This window comes from Littorina saxatilis, linkage group LG17 (genome assembly GCF_037325665.1).
Source record: "Littorina saxatilis isolate snail1 linkage group LG17, US_GU_Lsax_2.0, whole genome shotgun sequence".
NCBI classification, from domain to species: domain Eukaryota; kingdom Metazoa; phylum Mollusca; class Gastropoda; order Littorinimorpha; family Littorinidae; genus Littorina; species Littorina saxatilis.
Window position 1 is genome coordinate 17,568,455 of NC_090261.1, and position 16,671 is coordinate 17,585,125.

Sequence of the window (16,671 nt, forward strand, 5' to 3'; positions counted from 1 at the left end):
AGTAATGGGTTAGTGCATTTGTAAACAGGAATCGCTTGACAAGTGGCCCCCTTCATCCCCCCCTTCCTCGTCCTGATATGGCTCTGCGTAGTCGGCTGGACGTTAAGCAACAAATAAACAAACAAACAAAAGCCGTATGCAGATTACGCCTCAGAACAATCTCGCATTTCACAAAGACAACAATAATTTGCAACATTTCAAGAACTGCATCAGTTTTATTAGATACTATTTCAACAAAAACAGCACAAACATGACTATTATCAACAACACAGAACGGGAGGTAAGTCTTCAAAGACGCACCAAGTGTGCGTTCCCGTTTTTGGACGCCATTTTTGCTAGCATTTTCACAGTACATGTACATCTTAATATTTCCAGATCTATTGAATGATTTTGGTATTTTCTTTGATTGTGCCGATTCTCCTATCTCTCTGGCGTGTACTGGGTGCTTTGTGACCAGTTTCTCCCCTAGACTGTATTGAACAATGCGTCCGTGTGAGCTGACCCCCACTTGTGACCAGTAGCAAAGAACAACTCATATGTTTTTGGAATCAGGAACCGACAAGGAATAAGATGAAAGTGTTTTTAAATTGATTTCGAAAATTTAATTTTGATCATAATTTTTATATTTTCAGAGCTTGTTTTTAATCCAAATATAACATATTTATATGTTTTTGGAATCAGAAAATGATGAAGAATAAGATGAACGTAAATTTGTATCGTTTTATAATAAAAAGTGTTTTTTTACAATTTTCAGATTTTTAATGACCAAAGTCATTAATTAATTTTTAAGCCACCAAGCTGAAATGCAATACCGAAGTCCGGCCTTCGTCGAAGATTGCTTGGCCAAAATTTCAATCAATTTGATTGAAAAATGAGGGTGTGACAGTGCCGCCTCAACTTTTACAAAAAGCCGGATATGACGTCATCAAAGGTATTTATCGAAAAAAAAGAAAAAAACGTCCGGGGATATCATTCCCAGGAACTCTCATGTAAAATTTCATAAAGATCGGTCTAGTAGTTTGGTCTGAATCGCTCTACACACACACGCACAGACAGACAGACACACACACACATACACCACGACCCTCATCTCGATTCCCCCTCTATGTTAAAACATTTAGTCAAAACTTGACTAAATGTAAAAAGATAAATATTATTGAACATAGAAAAATGATTTTAAGTGGAATTTTTTTTTCTACAAATCTGGATTTTCTTATTATTCATGTGATGAGATTGCTTTAAATTCAATGTTTCTTTTTCTTTGTTTGTGTCTGCATCAGCAATTAAGAGATACAAATTTTGGGAAATGCATAATCATATGTTTTTAGCATAAATGCAGAGCACTACACCATAATCTGAATTACTCTAATAATTGCCATGGTCTTGTTTCTTGTTATTTCTGATTTTCAATTGAATTATGCAAAGGTATCTGCTTTTTGTGGTTATCCTTCAATAACCAGCCAGCAGTACTTTTCTAATGCATTACATGTACATATTTTTAGTGAAAATGTGCAATATTCTGTGCTGATAATGTGTGTCTGTGGGAATTTAAGCAGGCAAAATCTGAGAGAAACACGAATGAGCAATATGGCTAATGAATGATTTTTGTTTGTTCGTTTCTTATGAAATTTTATTTTATCCATGGCTTTTGGAAATGTGAGTGAACGTGAATGAGGGATCTGTTGTGGTGCAAGATATTCCTTATATTGTGATAAAATGAGATGTGTGCAAAAAGTTTTTAAATTGAACATTACATGATCTGTAAATAGCTCATGAAATGTACATAGTGAACAGTAATTATGACAGCTGTTATCTGTCTTAATCATTAAATCATTGGTTATTGAGCGTATGGTTTGTGTTTGAGTCTGTTCTAATCTTTTTTGTGATTGTGGCTTTTAATAATTGTTCAATGTAATAGGTATTAAGAGAAACAACTTTTTTCACACAAACACATTCCCGCAGTGGGGCACTGCGGTTATGAAATTAAAGGCCCCTCCTGTTTTTGGAACCGCAGGAGCTTTCTAGTTTGCTGTTAGGTAGATTTTTGGTTCCTCTTTCCTGTCATGCTCTCTTTTTCTTCATGAATTCTTTTCTTTTTTCTGCCTTCTTGCTCATTCACCTGTATTTTTTTCCAAAAATCTCTTCTCTTGCCGCTTGTCTCGCGATTCATGTATAGTTTAATCTGTTAGTGTTCTGATGTAAGTCCAGCAGTAGATAGGTTAAGCCTATTTTAACATACTGGAAACTGGTAATCTTCCAGTAGGTATTAATTTAGTTTTACTAAAGCCTGCTGGGACACAAGTAATGGGTTAGTGCATTTGTAAACAGGAATCGCTTGACAAGTGGCCCCCTTCATCCCCCCCTTCCTCGTCCTGATATGGCTCTGCGTAGTCGGCTGGACGTTAAGCAACAAATAAACAAACAAACAAACAAACACAAACACATGCACAGGATGCACTCATCGCTAAAGCTACGGTATTTAAAAAAAATAGCTTAATTTATTCAAACAAAAGCAGCAATAAATTAAAATGAAATCATACAGTGAAACATGAGAATGACTTCACTTGGAACTTCATAATATTACATCACATACTGTCTGCATTTACACTAAAATGAGGTTATAGCATGCAGTGAAACTCATTATGAAGCAATTTGCTTCAAAACTTTATTTTGTACTTTAATTAATGAATGCACTGCATTACTGGCATTCATCAAATCAATGGACAAATGTACTTGTATCTATGAAAATATTAGGCTGCAACTGTGAGCAAGATGAACAGTATTGCACAGTTGTTACTGTTAGCCCTGCCGCTGACAAGTGCGTCATGAAACAAAATGCTGTGGAGTGGCAAGTCTACACCAAAAATGACAATAAAATAAGGCCATTCGTCATGTAGTTTGACATCAGAAGGAAGACAGTCTGTTGTTTTTGAGTGCACAGTAGAGAGAAATTGAAAGAAAGCCCACAGCATCAATGTGTGGATTTATAGTGATGGATTTATCTGTAAAAGTTTGAACATTTTAGCTCAGATTTTGCCTTCGGAAAGAAACACAGATACACTTAGTTATTAAAGAAACAAGGGATCAAAATCTACACTAATTGCATAAAAAACTAAACACATACATTTAGCTGTAGAACTTTGTGATGCGGCCAGTTATAATAATACCAAATATATTGCCAGAAAGGTAATTCATTCCCCTACCGTTTGAAACAAAGAGTTATTTTTTGTCAATTAGTTTTTATGCAGTGTTCCGGAGACCTAGGACACCCCCCAAAATCAAATTTGCAAACACTAAAATACACACAAAAATCAAAATGAGCAAGTGACCCCGTTTTTGATCTCAAATTGAAGAACAACTAATTTTCTACCCATACAAATTGATTTGGTTCAGCTGTTGTGCCTAGCGGTGTTGTTTTGTCATTTTGAAGAAGACAGGTGTCAGCCTCGTCAGAAGCCGTAAAAGGCCTGTTTTGGTGTCATTTCTTGTGGGCAATGTGGGTAAAAAGACCGTAGTTTGGTACTGGCTAGTTGTATTGCTTTATTTGACATGAATATTGTCAATTCAATTGTAAAAGAGTGTGTAAAATATCATGGCGTTTTGATGAGTTTTTTTGGACGAACTGTAACTTTTCAGAAAAGTTTGATTCAACTGTAATAACTCTTTTCAGCATAGTTGCAAAAATTCAGCATGTTGCACACTTTACACACAAATGAATATTACAATTAGATTTTTTGTGTATTTTAGTGTCTGCAAATTTGCTTTTGGGAATTTGATTTTGGGGGGTGTCCTAGGTCTCCGGTACACTGCATAAGCACTAATTGATGAAAATAAAACTCTTTGTTTCAAACGGTAGGGGAATAAATAACCTTTCTGGCAATATACTTGGTTTTACTATAACTGGCCGCATCACAAAGTCCTACAGCTAAATGTATGTGCTTAGTTTTTTATGACGATTAGTGTAGAACAAGTGAACAGTAAACGCATAGTTTATCACAGAAAAAGTAATGTTCAACTAAATATACACAGCAATAAAAGTTCAAGTAACAAAAGAAATATTTTAAAATTAGAAGTAGAACTGAAAAACTAAAACCTACCCACTAAACGTTAGAAGATATAAAATGTTACCCCCTCCCCTCTCTCCCCACATGCACACACCCTTCCTCTTTTCATCCAAAGACCATCAGATACTGAATCTATACTTGAAATAGTATGATTCAGGGAATGCAACGATGCAGACACGGCTGTTCCATTATTATTTAGAATCCAGGCTCCTGGCAATATGGCGTTATATACAAAATCATGCCGTCAAATAATAGACTACTTGACACAAAAAATGAAGATCCAGAGTTATGTCGTTTTCATATGGTTGACTCGGGAAGTTACTCACCGCGCAATGTATGAAATTGTGTCATGAAGCTCAAATTCGCGATTTCAGACCGATACAATAACTACAAACCAAGGGTTAAAAGAGGCCGATTTGCATGAAAGTGTGATGAAATGTTTTAGGATGAACGCTCTTTGTAGAGCCATGGTGTAAAACCGGTACAGCAATTTCAAACCGGGTAGACGGAGCCTCAAAAATGATACCCACCCTGGTCTACTCATTTCATCCGTTATCCTCGAAAACATTGGCGCTGTTGAACAGATAATAAAAGAAGATCACTTAATTATATTCATCGCATTAAGTGCTTTGCATTAAAAGCTCTGCATTTGAAAAGATCTTACACAAATATTTAATGGCCCCAAAGCGATTTGCCAGTTGGGTACCACATGTACCTTGTGACGGGAAAAAGAGGGGTAAGGCAGAGTGTTGCCTGACAATACTTGAAAAAATCAGCAATGGCTTGTCCATGGAATATCGTCAGTGGTGACGAAACCTGGGTTAATTAGTTCCAATCTGAAACCAAACAACTGTCGTCTGTTCGGGTGTTTAACCAGGTGACCCAACCCCTACCAAGTTCAAATAACAAGAAGCCCTAAAAAATGTTGTGCATCTTTCGTCGCTAGATCAAGGTATTTAAACACTGTGACCCTTAAGGACAGGCATACAGTCATGTGTGACTGCTGTGTCCACCGCTAATGGTCGGAAATATTCGAGGCTTGGCACAAACACCGTCCAAACACGGGTATTCGAGGGCTTATACTGTAACATGGCAACGCACCTGTGTATACTGCCTTTGCGACTACAGATGTCTTGGCACCAAAGGGAGCACTGCTGCTGGTTGCATCCACCCTATTTTCTTGACATCTCCCCATGCTAGTTCAGCCTGTTCTCGGATTTTAAGAAATAGCCGCGGAAACACGGTTAGAGACCCCTGAAGACTCTGTCCGAGCCTTCACGAGGTATAGCTGATGTCAAGTGGTCCCAGGCCTGAATGAGAACATTTGAGAGGATGGCCAGTTGGGTGTCGGCTGGGGAAGGATTGATATAGAAAATGGCTTGGTTAGATATGTGTTTCCGTTTCTGAGATTCTAAATAATTATGGAACAGCCAACGTACATGCATAAAGAATGGGAGAACGCAACACTGAAACAATACAGTAAGTGTGATTGGAAGTGTGTTAAAGGCACAGTAAGCCTCCCGTAAACCATCACAGATACGGTCAGGCTTTTACACACAGTACAAACACCCTTTCATTTAAACACTCACCGATTGAGAACATCCTAGGTGCCCTCCGTAAAGAGCGAACAATTTTCAAAGAATTTATTTTTGCGTGGTTTATCTTACCCCTGAGCCATCGTGAACCCGTGTGATCCAGTTTCCCTTTTTCACAATGTAGTCGTCAGTTAGTCATTTGAATGCGACTCGATGTCAGCTTATCTACAATAGCACGTTTTTATGGACGAAACAAACGGCTGTGGTTCACAAGAACTCTAGCGATGGCTTTTGACTGTTGAGAGGAACGGCAATATGCCGCATAAACCGTCGTCTGCTACGACTCTTGCGTGACCCTACTTCCGGGCTTTTCTTTTTTCAAACTTTCACAACTTCGAATTGCACTGATCTTGTCTTGATGAAAACACGCTGTCAATTTATTATTTAGATTTTAAAAGTTAGGTCTAGCGCAAAAACGCACCACGGTCCAAAAACTTTCTGATTATACGGATCCAGGGAAGCAACTCATTTTTGACCAGAGTTCAGGATGGGTCCAAAAAGTGTTCGAGACAATCTGCAAAATTAATTCTTTAAAAATTGCTCGCTCTTTACGTAGGGCACCTAGGATGTTCCTGTTTGGTGAGCGTTCAAATGGAAGGGTGTTTGTACTGTGTGTAAAAGCCTGACAGTATCTGTGATGGTTTACGGGAGGCTTACCTGTCCGGGCGTGATTTCCGGGATATTCATAACAGCCATCCAGCACCAAAACGAGGCGCCATTGTTGTAAAGGGCCAAGTCCACGAAAATAAATTCTTTGAAAATTTCTCACGCTCGACAGAAAGCAGCCAGGATGTTCCCGTTCGGTGAGCGTTTAAATGGAAGTATGCTTGTACTGTATGTAGACGCTCGGGGAGCTATGTGATGGTTTACGGGAGGCTTACTGTGCCTTTAAGAAGAGGCCCAAGAAAATGGCATTTCTTATACTGTTAAAAAAAAGAGACCATTATAACCGAACAACATTTTAATTCAAAAATGAATTGTTTTGTTGAAAAGAAACCATTGAACTAAATAGCTGATGGTGTCATGCATCAGCACATCTTGTGCACTTAATGCGCTTAAATACTATAAAAACAAATTGAAGCTGCTGTGGACCCCACCACTGTATCAACGCTATGGTGCCCCTGAACACTGACTGATTAAATTGTTCTCTGTAATGGCAGTGTTCACAATAAGGTGAATAACTGAGGAGAAAAAAAATATAACAAAAACACAAAACATGAGCAGAGGTGGGACGGCCACAGAAGCATGACATGATCAGTTCATAAAACTTTACTTTAGAACAAAACTTGTACTTCCTATTGCACAATATTTCTGCAGCATACCTTTGCAGACTGTCTGAACATGTTTCAGATGATGAACAAAAAGTATAAAATAAGAGCATCTTTCTGGTGAATGACACAAACTGTTCACAATTTATAATGAAGGGCAGTGGAAAATATTCATGTGCAAAAAGCTATCAAAACGCTCATGAAAAATGCCCAACAGGAAGAAAGGTGTGGTTTGGCGGCCATACAATGATGGGGTCACAATGTAAAACTTGATTAGCCTGAAGGTGCATGTAACAAAACAAAACATCAAAGAAAAGGATCAATTAATAAATGATATGAATAATGTTGGTTAACTCTACAATGCAGACTTAATACGTTTAATTTCCTGTCAGCCGACAAGCACAGTGAAAGTGTGGACGGCTTTCTGAATCACACAGTATATGTCATGCCCAGCAGGCGAATTCTATACCCGCTGCCAAGGATGCCACAAAGAAAACATTTTCTTGTAACATGGCCTCTCAAAAGTTGTGAACTTTTGCAACATCTCTCAGGCAGCATCTTGGGAAAGTCTTTCACGTGTCCAGTGTTTGTTCTTGTGGCCAGCTGTACTATCTTGTAATTGCTGTTAAGTTGTAGGTAGTCTTCTGAATGGAGATCACAGCTTGGCATTGACAGTCACAGTCTTTGTGTTCAGGTTGATGCTGACAGCCGGTAGTGGTGGAACTGCTGTGTACGTTCCTGTTACATGGACAACAAAATCACGTCAAGTATTTGTGCAGGTTTCCATGACAAGAGTTTTGATGAGTCTTACTCCTCACTATGTAGCATGTACAACAATGTACAGGATGAAACAAACAAATCCTCATATACACATACAAAAATCTCTATTCTTCCTCACCATCACTAAACACACACACTCTCTCTCTCGTTTATGTGTAAGAGCACTTACCAAGCTGTTCTGTGATAGTTGACAGTTTGGCAACATTGGGATACATGTATGTCACACCATCTCTGAAAACAAGAAGAGCAAACGCTCGATCGAGTCACTTTCGCAGTTCTGAATATTATATGAGGCATCAGATGGACAGGAAGAAATTGCTATTCACAACACAATGAGTCACGTTCACATAAAATTTGAGCCCGGTCACTTTTATAGTTTCCGAGAAAAGCCCAACGTTAAGTTGTGTGTTGCCGAACAGAAAAGGCTAGTTATCTCCCTTGTTTTTCTGATAACGTTCGTAAAAGGCTACAGATGTAAATACTTTGATGTAAAGAATAATCCTACAAAGTTTCAATCACATCCGATGAACTTTGTCAAAGATATAAAATGTCTAATTTTTCCTTTGACGCTGACCTGTGACCTTGAAAAAGGTCAAAGGTCAACGAAACCATCGTTAAAGTGTAGAGGTCATTGGAGGTCACGACTAAACAAAATATGAGCCCGATCGCTTTGATAGTTTCCGAGAAAAGTCCAACGTTAAGGTGGTGTCTACGGACGGCCGGCCGGACAGACTAACACTGACCGATTACATAGAGTCACTTTTTCTCAAGTGACTCAATTAAAGCAACGGTTTAGATGTTAGTTCATGTCAGGGATTTCTCTTATGTTTATGGCAGTAGGGCTTGTAAAATGCACACACACACACACACACACACACACACACACATACACACACACACACACACACACACACACTCCAAGGCAGCTGCCTGTTTACTTTCAGGCGTTTCACCTCCAAGCCGATACCCACCTTTTCTCTTTGCTGATGCCCCCCATGTGGAAGAGGGCATGCAAACAGTTGTTGGCCATATCAAGGGACAGAATCTCAAAATGTCGAATTGTCTCCTCTTGGATCAAGCGTGCAGCTAGCACCTGCATTTCACGGGTCAGGGTTTTCTGGGTACGGGCCAAGGGCTTGGCTGCCACCTGCATGCGGCTAGACAGAAGGAACTGACACATCAGCTGCAAAAGAAAAAATCTGCATCAGTCGCGTGTTTTACTTGTATGTGTGACATAATGTAACAAGAGCTGACAGGACAGAGAAAGATGTAACATTTTAACTTTGCACATCAGCATGGAAGCAGAAGAAAGCTTTTTATCTTAAAGACGCTCTGTTACCAGTGTTTTCATCAGATACCATCCAGAGAGGTTGTACCATTAATGTAAAGCATTACCAAACAAACATATTGTCTGTTTCTTTCAAGACCTATGCTAATGAACTTTCCACTAGGAAAATATAAACAGCATATAATGAAAAGTCATGATGCTATCGGTATTAGGTATTTGACATTTTTTGTGTCTTGGAGGAATCTTTAGAAAGCAAACAGCAACTGCAGTATTCCTGTTATTCCCTTATTCCTGTATTGCTGAGACTTTGATAACAGAAACCACCATCACCTCTTACCACCACACGTACACCTGCTGGTACTCTTCATGCATTCTCCCGCAGTAGCCCTGTGGAAGTGACATTATGTACTGAGTTTGTTTGTTTGTTTGTTTGTTTGTTTGCTTAACGCCCAGCCGACCACGAAGGGCCATATCAGGGCGGTGCTGCTTTTACATATAACGTGCGCCACACACAAGACAGAAGTCGCAGCACAGGCTTCATGTCTCACCCAGTCACATTATTCTGACACCGGACCAACCAGTCCTAGCACTAACCCCATAATGCCAGACGCCAGGCGGAGCAGCCACTAGATTGCCAATTTTAAAGTCTTAGGTATGACCCGGCCGGGGTTCGAACCCACGACCTCCCGATCACGGGGCGGACGCCTTACCACTAGGCCAACCGTGCCGGTCTATTACATACTGAGTAAAGATTCCGAGATTCATACAGAGTTACAACAAACTTTCCATGGGGCTAAATGTGAACACTCACCCAGTAGCCCAGGAGGAAAGGTTCAAACATGTGGCTGAGGAAGGCAGTGGTCTTGTTGGTGGATTTCTTGACCACCACGGCCCCCGCCTCCACCACCACAACCCCGATATGGGCCAGCGTGGCCAGTGTGTGCTCAAAGTCCTGCAATGTCACACTACAGTCATCACACATTTCTTATCTCAATGTCCTGCAACGTCACACTACAGTCATCACACATTTCTTATCTCAATGTCCTGCAATGTCACACTACAGTCATCACGCAATTCTTATCTCAATGTCCTGCAATGTCACACTACAGTCATCACGCAATTCTTATCTCAATAATAATAATAAATAAAGTGTATTTATATTGCGCCTATCCCTTACAAAAAAACAAAAATATTTGGCTCTAAGCGCATTACAACATGTGTAGGGACTTGGTACAATCAAGTCTGACAAATACAATAACACAATATACAGTCGGTCTCTTAGGTAAAACTGGGAAAAGCAGCTTCGACATTTGAACACTGCTACTAGAAGATCCTCTAACAATGCATACTGCTTTACAATATGCATTTATGTATAAATATAGTTAAAGAACATCGAGTTAATAGGAATTAGAAAAGGTTCTTATAATAACACTATCTAGCGAACGACGACGAAGAAGAAGAAGAATAAAACTATCAATGTCGATGTGTAACAAGTCATTCAACGTAAATGGCCAAAGAACAACAACAAAGCAATGATGATAAAACAGTTATACTCAATGGCTAATAACGAGGCAGAACTAAATAGTATCAACACAAGATTAAAACAAAACATATTCCTGGAGACACATTTATACATGTATCAAATAATCAATATACAAAATACAGCCCTCGCACACTCGCACACACATGCCAAGGCACGTGTAGTCGCACTCATACACCGCGACAGCTATCGCGCGCACATACAAGGGAAAAACAGACCCGCACGCCGATTTCAAACACGGAAATAAACAAAGAAACAGGCACATGAAACAGCAACCCGCCCCCAGCCGGCCCAATGTCCTGCAATGTCACACTAGAGTCATCACGCAATTCTTATCTCAATGTCCTGCAACGTCACTGTACAGTCATCACACAATTCTTATCTCAATGTCCTGCAATGTCACACTACAGTCATCACGCAATTCTTATCTCAATGTCCTGCAACGTCACACTACAGTCATCACGCAATTCTTATCTCAATGTCCTGCAATGTCACACTACAGTCATCACGCAATTCTTATCTCAATGTCCTGCAACGTCACACAACAGTCATCACACAATTCTTATCTCAATGTCCTGCAACATCACTGTACAGTCATCACACAATTCTTATCTCAATGTCCTGCAACGTCACTGTACAGTCATCACGCAATTCTTATCTCAAAGTCCTGCAACGTCACACTAGTCATCACACAATTCTTATCTCAATGTCCTGCAACGTCACTGTACAGTCATCACGCAATTCTTATCTCAAAGTCCTGCAACGTCACACTAGTCATCACACAATTCTTATCTCAATGTCCTGCAACGTCACTGGACAGTCATCACACAATTCTTATCTCAATGTCCCGCAATGTGACACTACAGTCATCACAAAATTCTTATCACAAAGTCCTGCAATGGACACTACAGTCATCAGGCAATTCTTATCACAAAGTCCTGCAATGTCACACTACAGTCATCACACAATTCTTATCACAAAGTCCTGCAATGTGACACTACAGTCATCAGGCAATTCTTATCACAAAGTCCTGCAATGTCACACTACAGTCATCACGCAATTCTTATCTCAATGTCCTGCAATGTCACACTACAGTCATCACGCAATTCTTATCTCAATGTCCTGCAATGTCACACTACACTCATCACGCAATTCTTATCTCAATGTCCTGCAACTTCACACTACAGTCATCACGCAATTCTTATCTCAATGTCCTGCAATGTCACCCTACAGTCATCACGCAATTCTTATCTCAATGTCCAGCAATGTCTTTCTTTCTTTCTTTCTTTATTTGGTGTTTAACGTCGTTTTCAACCACGAAGGTTATATCGCGACGACCAGCAATGTCACACTACAGTCATCACACAATTCTTATCTCAATGTCCTGCATTGTCACACTGCAGTCATCACGCAATTCTTATCTCAATGTCCTGCAATGTCACACTACAGTCATCACGCAATTCTTATCTCAATGTCCTGCAATGTCACACTACAGTCATCACGCAATTCTTATCTCAATGTCCTGCAATGTCACACTACAGTCATCACGCAATTCTTATCTCAATGTCCTGCAATGTCACACCACAGTCATCACGCAATTCTTATCTCAATGTCCTGCAATGTCACACTACAGTCATCACGCAATTCTTATCTCAATGTCCTGCAATGTCACACTACAGTCATCACTCAATTCTCATCTCAATGTCCTGCAATGTCACACTACAGTCAACACGCAATTCTTATCTCAATGTCCTGCAATGTCACACTACAGTCATCACGCAATTCTTATCTCAATGTCCTGCAATGTCACACTACAGTCATCACCCAATTCTTATCTCAATGTCCTGCAATGTCACACTACAGTCATCACGCAATTCTTATCTCAATGTCCTGCAATGTCACACTACAGTCATCACGCAATTCTTATCTCAATGTCCTGCAATGTCACACGACAGTCATCACCCAATTCTTATCTCAATGTCCTGCAATGTCACACTACAGTCATCACCCAATTCTTATCTCAATGTCCTGCAATGTCACACTACAGTCATCACCCAATTCTTATCTCAATGTCCTGCAATGTCACACTACAGTCATCACGCAATTCTTATCTCAATGTCCTGCAATGTCACACTACAGTCATCACGCAATTGTTATCTCAATGTCCTACAACGTGACACTTCAGTCATCATGCAATTCTTATCTCAATGTCCTACAACGTGACACTTCAGTCGTCATGCAATTCTTAAGTCCAGTACAGTCCATGTTCGGAAATATTTCTGTCGGGTTTGTATGGGTTGTGAATGAGTAAACAGGGAAACTTTCCCAATGTGACATTATAGGCCAGTCACTACTAAGGGGTGTGTCTAAAACTTGTGGACAAGGAGCACATGTGGAAAGTTTGCCTCAATTAAAGCAAGAGTATTCACTCTGTCACAACCTATACAAACTAGACAGAGTTGGAGTTTGTCTATTCTTATTTAATCCTGACATAGCATATCTATCAGCACCTTACACAAACACTGCACAAGCATACATTTTAAGGCAGTTGAAGGTGCATTAGAAAAGGTACATCATGCAAATCGATGTTTAGCAAGAACACTTGACCTTTTGCAAAATCTCATCATGTTCATTACATTTAGTCAAGTTTTGACTAAAATGTTTTAACATAGACGGGGAATCGAGACGAGGGTGGTGGTGGTGGTGGTGGTGGTGGTGTGTGTGTGTGTGTGTGTGTGTGCGTGTGTGTAGAGCGATTCAGAGAAAACTACTCGACTGATCTTCATGAAATTTCACATGTTAGTTCGTGGATATGATATCCCCGGAATGTTTTTTTTTTTTAAATTTTCGATAAATGTCTTTGATTATGTCATATCCGGCTTTTTGTGAATCAATCAATCAATCAATGAGTCTTATATCGCGCATATTCCGTGGGTACAGTTCTAGGCGCTCTGCAGTGATGCCGTGTGAGATGAAATTTTATACGGCCAGTAGATTGCAGCCATTTCGGCGCATATTTACCTTTCACGGCCTATTATTCCAAGTCACACGGGTATAGGTAGACAATTATTAACTGTGCCTAAGCAATTTTGCCAGGAAAGACCCTTTTGTCAATCGTGGGATCTTTAACGTGCACACCCAATGTAGTGTACACGGGGGGAGGTTCGGACACCGAAGAGAATCTGCACACAAAGTTGACTCTGTGAAATAAATTTCCGCCGAACCTGGGATCGAACTCACGCTGACAGCGGCCAACTGAATACAAATCCAGCGCGCTACCAACTGAGCTATATCCCCGTGAAAGTTGAGGCAGCACTGTCACGCCCTCATTTTTCAATCAAATTGGTTGAAATTTTGGTCAAGTAATCTTCGACGAAGCCCGGACTTTGGTATTGCATTTCGGCTTGGAGGCTTAAAAACTAGTTAATTAGTTTCCTAATTAAAGTTGTCATTAAAATCAACTTTTCACTGACAGATTAAATTAAAAATGATTGCATCGTATTCCTCACTTTCTTCTAAATTCAAAAATATATACATGTCATGTTTACTCTAAAACTGTGCTCAGAATTACAGAAAATAGGTTAAGTAGGCCTAAGTACTGCGTTTGCAAGCTACGCGGAGACGAGCGAGACCTGTCTTGGTCTTTGGCTGTGTTTAGTCGAGACTATCTTAAATATAGTCTTGGCGATGACTGTTTGTTGGTGTTAATCTGTTACTTGACTAAATGTTTTTATATCGCTTCACACGACTATTTTCTTTTAGCCTTGGCTGCATACAGCCAATTTCTCCAAGCACATCAACCTTTGAATGATTCACAGCTGGAAGAAAATAACACAATGTCAGTTGCAAACCTTGCGTGTGTTCCCAGGAATGAAGACGAAATCTCTGCACAGGACATTTTCGAGGAACACATACTTCTGGTATAACAAATCTGCAACAGAATGAAAAACATAATAGGAATGATTTTATATCATGTCATCAGTCATGAACATACCACTCAAGTTGGCACGATTCAACAATGAACAAGAGATCAAACTGATTGAATTATCCTCAAAATGACAATCATTAAGACTTTTCTCAGAATAAAGATAACTGAATGACAATTTTTGTAATATGAATGTGTAAATAATGCCAGAGTACTGCAACCCTTACCCAAGGACAACTCCTCCTCTTTGCAAGAGTTGATAGCCAGGGAGACCATGGCTGGGCGCAGGAAGACATGAATGGCCTGGTTCCTGTACAGCGACAGCATGATGTGCTGTGCAGCGTTCTGCATCACTGCAAACTGCTGTATCTGCTGCTGCTGTGCTGAGCGCCCATGTGCGACGGGAGGAGAAACCTGGAGAAGCGTGACCACATCGTCGCTGCCAACACTGACAATGTTGGGGTGCAGGGCAAGGCTGTGGCGGATAATGGCTTCTGCCGACTCGTTCACTGAAACCGTTTGAAGCCGTTGTGTGAGAAACTGTGAGAAAGCGTAAAGAAAGCTTCTTCTTTATATAGTTTTTAAGAAAGGTTGGTGCATCTGTTAACAAAGCAAAACACATTCACACACACACACACACACACAGTATCTTATCAGGACCTCAGAAGTTTTACACTACCTTTTCAGAAACAAGAAGAGCAAACGCTCGATCGAGTCACTTTCGCAGTTCTGAATATTATATGAGGCATCAGATGGACAGGAAGAAATTGCTATTCACAACACAATGAGTCACGTTCACATAAAATTTGAGCCCGGTCACTTTTATAGTTTCCGAGAAAAGCCCAACGTTAAGTTGTGTGTTGCCGAACAGAAAAGGCTAGTTATCTCCCTTGTTTTTCTGATAACGTTCGTAAAAGGCTACAGATGTAAATACTTTGATGTAAAGAATAATCCTACAAAGTTTCAATCACATCCGATGAACTTTGTCAAAGATATAAAATGTCTAATTTTTCCTTTGACGCTGACCTGTGACCTTGAAAAAGGTCAAAGGTCAACGAAACCATCGTTAAAGTGTAGAGGTCATTGGAGGTCACGACTAAACAAAATATGAGCCCGATCGCTTTGATAGTTTCCGAGAAAAGTCCAACGTTAAGGTGGTGTCTACGGACGGCCGGCCGGACGGCCGGCCGGACAGACTAACACTGACCGATTACATAGAGTCACTTTTTCTCAAGTGACTCAAAAACGGTGAAGTTTTGAAACTTTGATCTTACATGTTATTGTCGGTGTAGTTTGCAAAACACTCAGCAACGTTTCTGTAGATTATAATTTGAAAGTTCTTCCACATCATAAACACTAACAGCTGCTCAGATTCATTATTATTTTCTTAGCTTAAAATAAACTGTGGTTGTGATAAATATAAAATTTCAAAAATAAATTTTGATTTAATTAATATGCTTACCAACTCCCATAGATAGCAATAACTTCGTTTGGTTGCTAAGACATTGAAGCACTCTTACATGGTAACATGGGGAAATAACTCTAAAACAAAAACCGCTTGCCATATAAGGCATGGTCCGTGGTGGTTATCTCCCCTGCCGGTGTACTGCGCATGAGCAGGATGTATACCGGTGACAATCATTCCGTCCTGATCCCCCGAAATCGGCGTATGCTGCCTGAATGGCGGGGTAAAAACGGTCATACACGTACAAATCCACTCGTGCTAAAAACATGAGGGAACGTGGGAGTCTAAGCCCATGAACAAAGAAGAAGAAGAAGAATTCCGTCCTGAAACATATACCCCTTTATACAATTTGCGGGGCAGGCTGGGAGGGAATTCAATATGTGAGTTGGTAAGTATATTAATTAAATCAAAATTTATTTTTGAAATTTTATATTAAATTACATATTCTTACCCAACTCACATAGATAGCAGATTGCTAATTTAGGTGGTGGGAAAATGTACTCACAGTTAACATCTTGCGAGAATCTGACCTGCAGCTACCATAGCTGGCAGGCCAAAAGTTCCATTCTGTCGGGCACTTGATACGTCCCGCAGGTAGAAATTTAAAAAGACATCTTCTGATGTTCAGTAGGCTGCATTCAAAACTTCGTTAAGTCTTCCAGACTTTAAGACAGCCAAGGAAGAGGCCCATGCCCTGACTTCGTGAGTCCGAGCTGACCGTAGAGGAAGGACTGACTGCCCCCCCC

At 40.1% G+C, this 16,671-nt stretch overlaps 1 protein-coding gene across 1 annotated transcript in view; it reads right to left on the reverse strand.

Annotated features, from left to right (window-relative positions):
* Positions 1-202: 202 nt before the first annotated feature.
* LOC138952786 (dihydroxyacetone phosphate acyltransferase-like) overlaps positions 203-16,671 on the reverse strand; it is a 36,572-nt gene continuing 20,103 nt past the window's right edge. Inside the window, exons 9-14 of the mRNA XM_070324525.1 lie at positions 14,688-14,969; positions 14,387-14,466; positions 9,807-9,947; positions 8,679-8,890; positions 7,877-7,938; positions 203-7,665 (exon numbers count right to left, since the gene is read on the reverse strand). Of these exons, the coding sequence (XP_070180626.1) occupies positions 7,583-7,665; positions 7,877-7,938; positions 8,679-8,890; positions 9,807-9,947; positions 14,387-14,466; positions 14,688-14,969 (860 nt within the window). The 3' untranslated portion in view covers positions 203-7,582. The remainder of the gene's footprint in view (positions 7,666-7,876; positions 7,939-8,678; positions 8,891-9,806; positions 9,948-14,386; positions 14,467-14,687; positions 14,970-16,671) is intronic.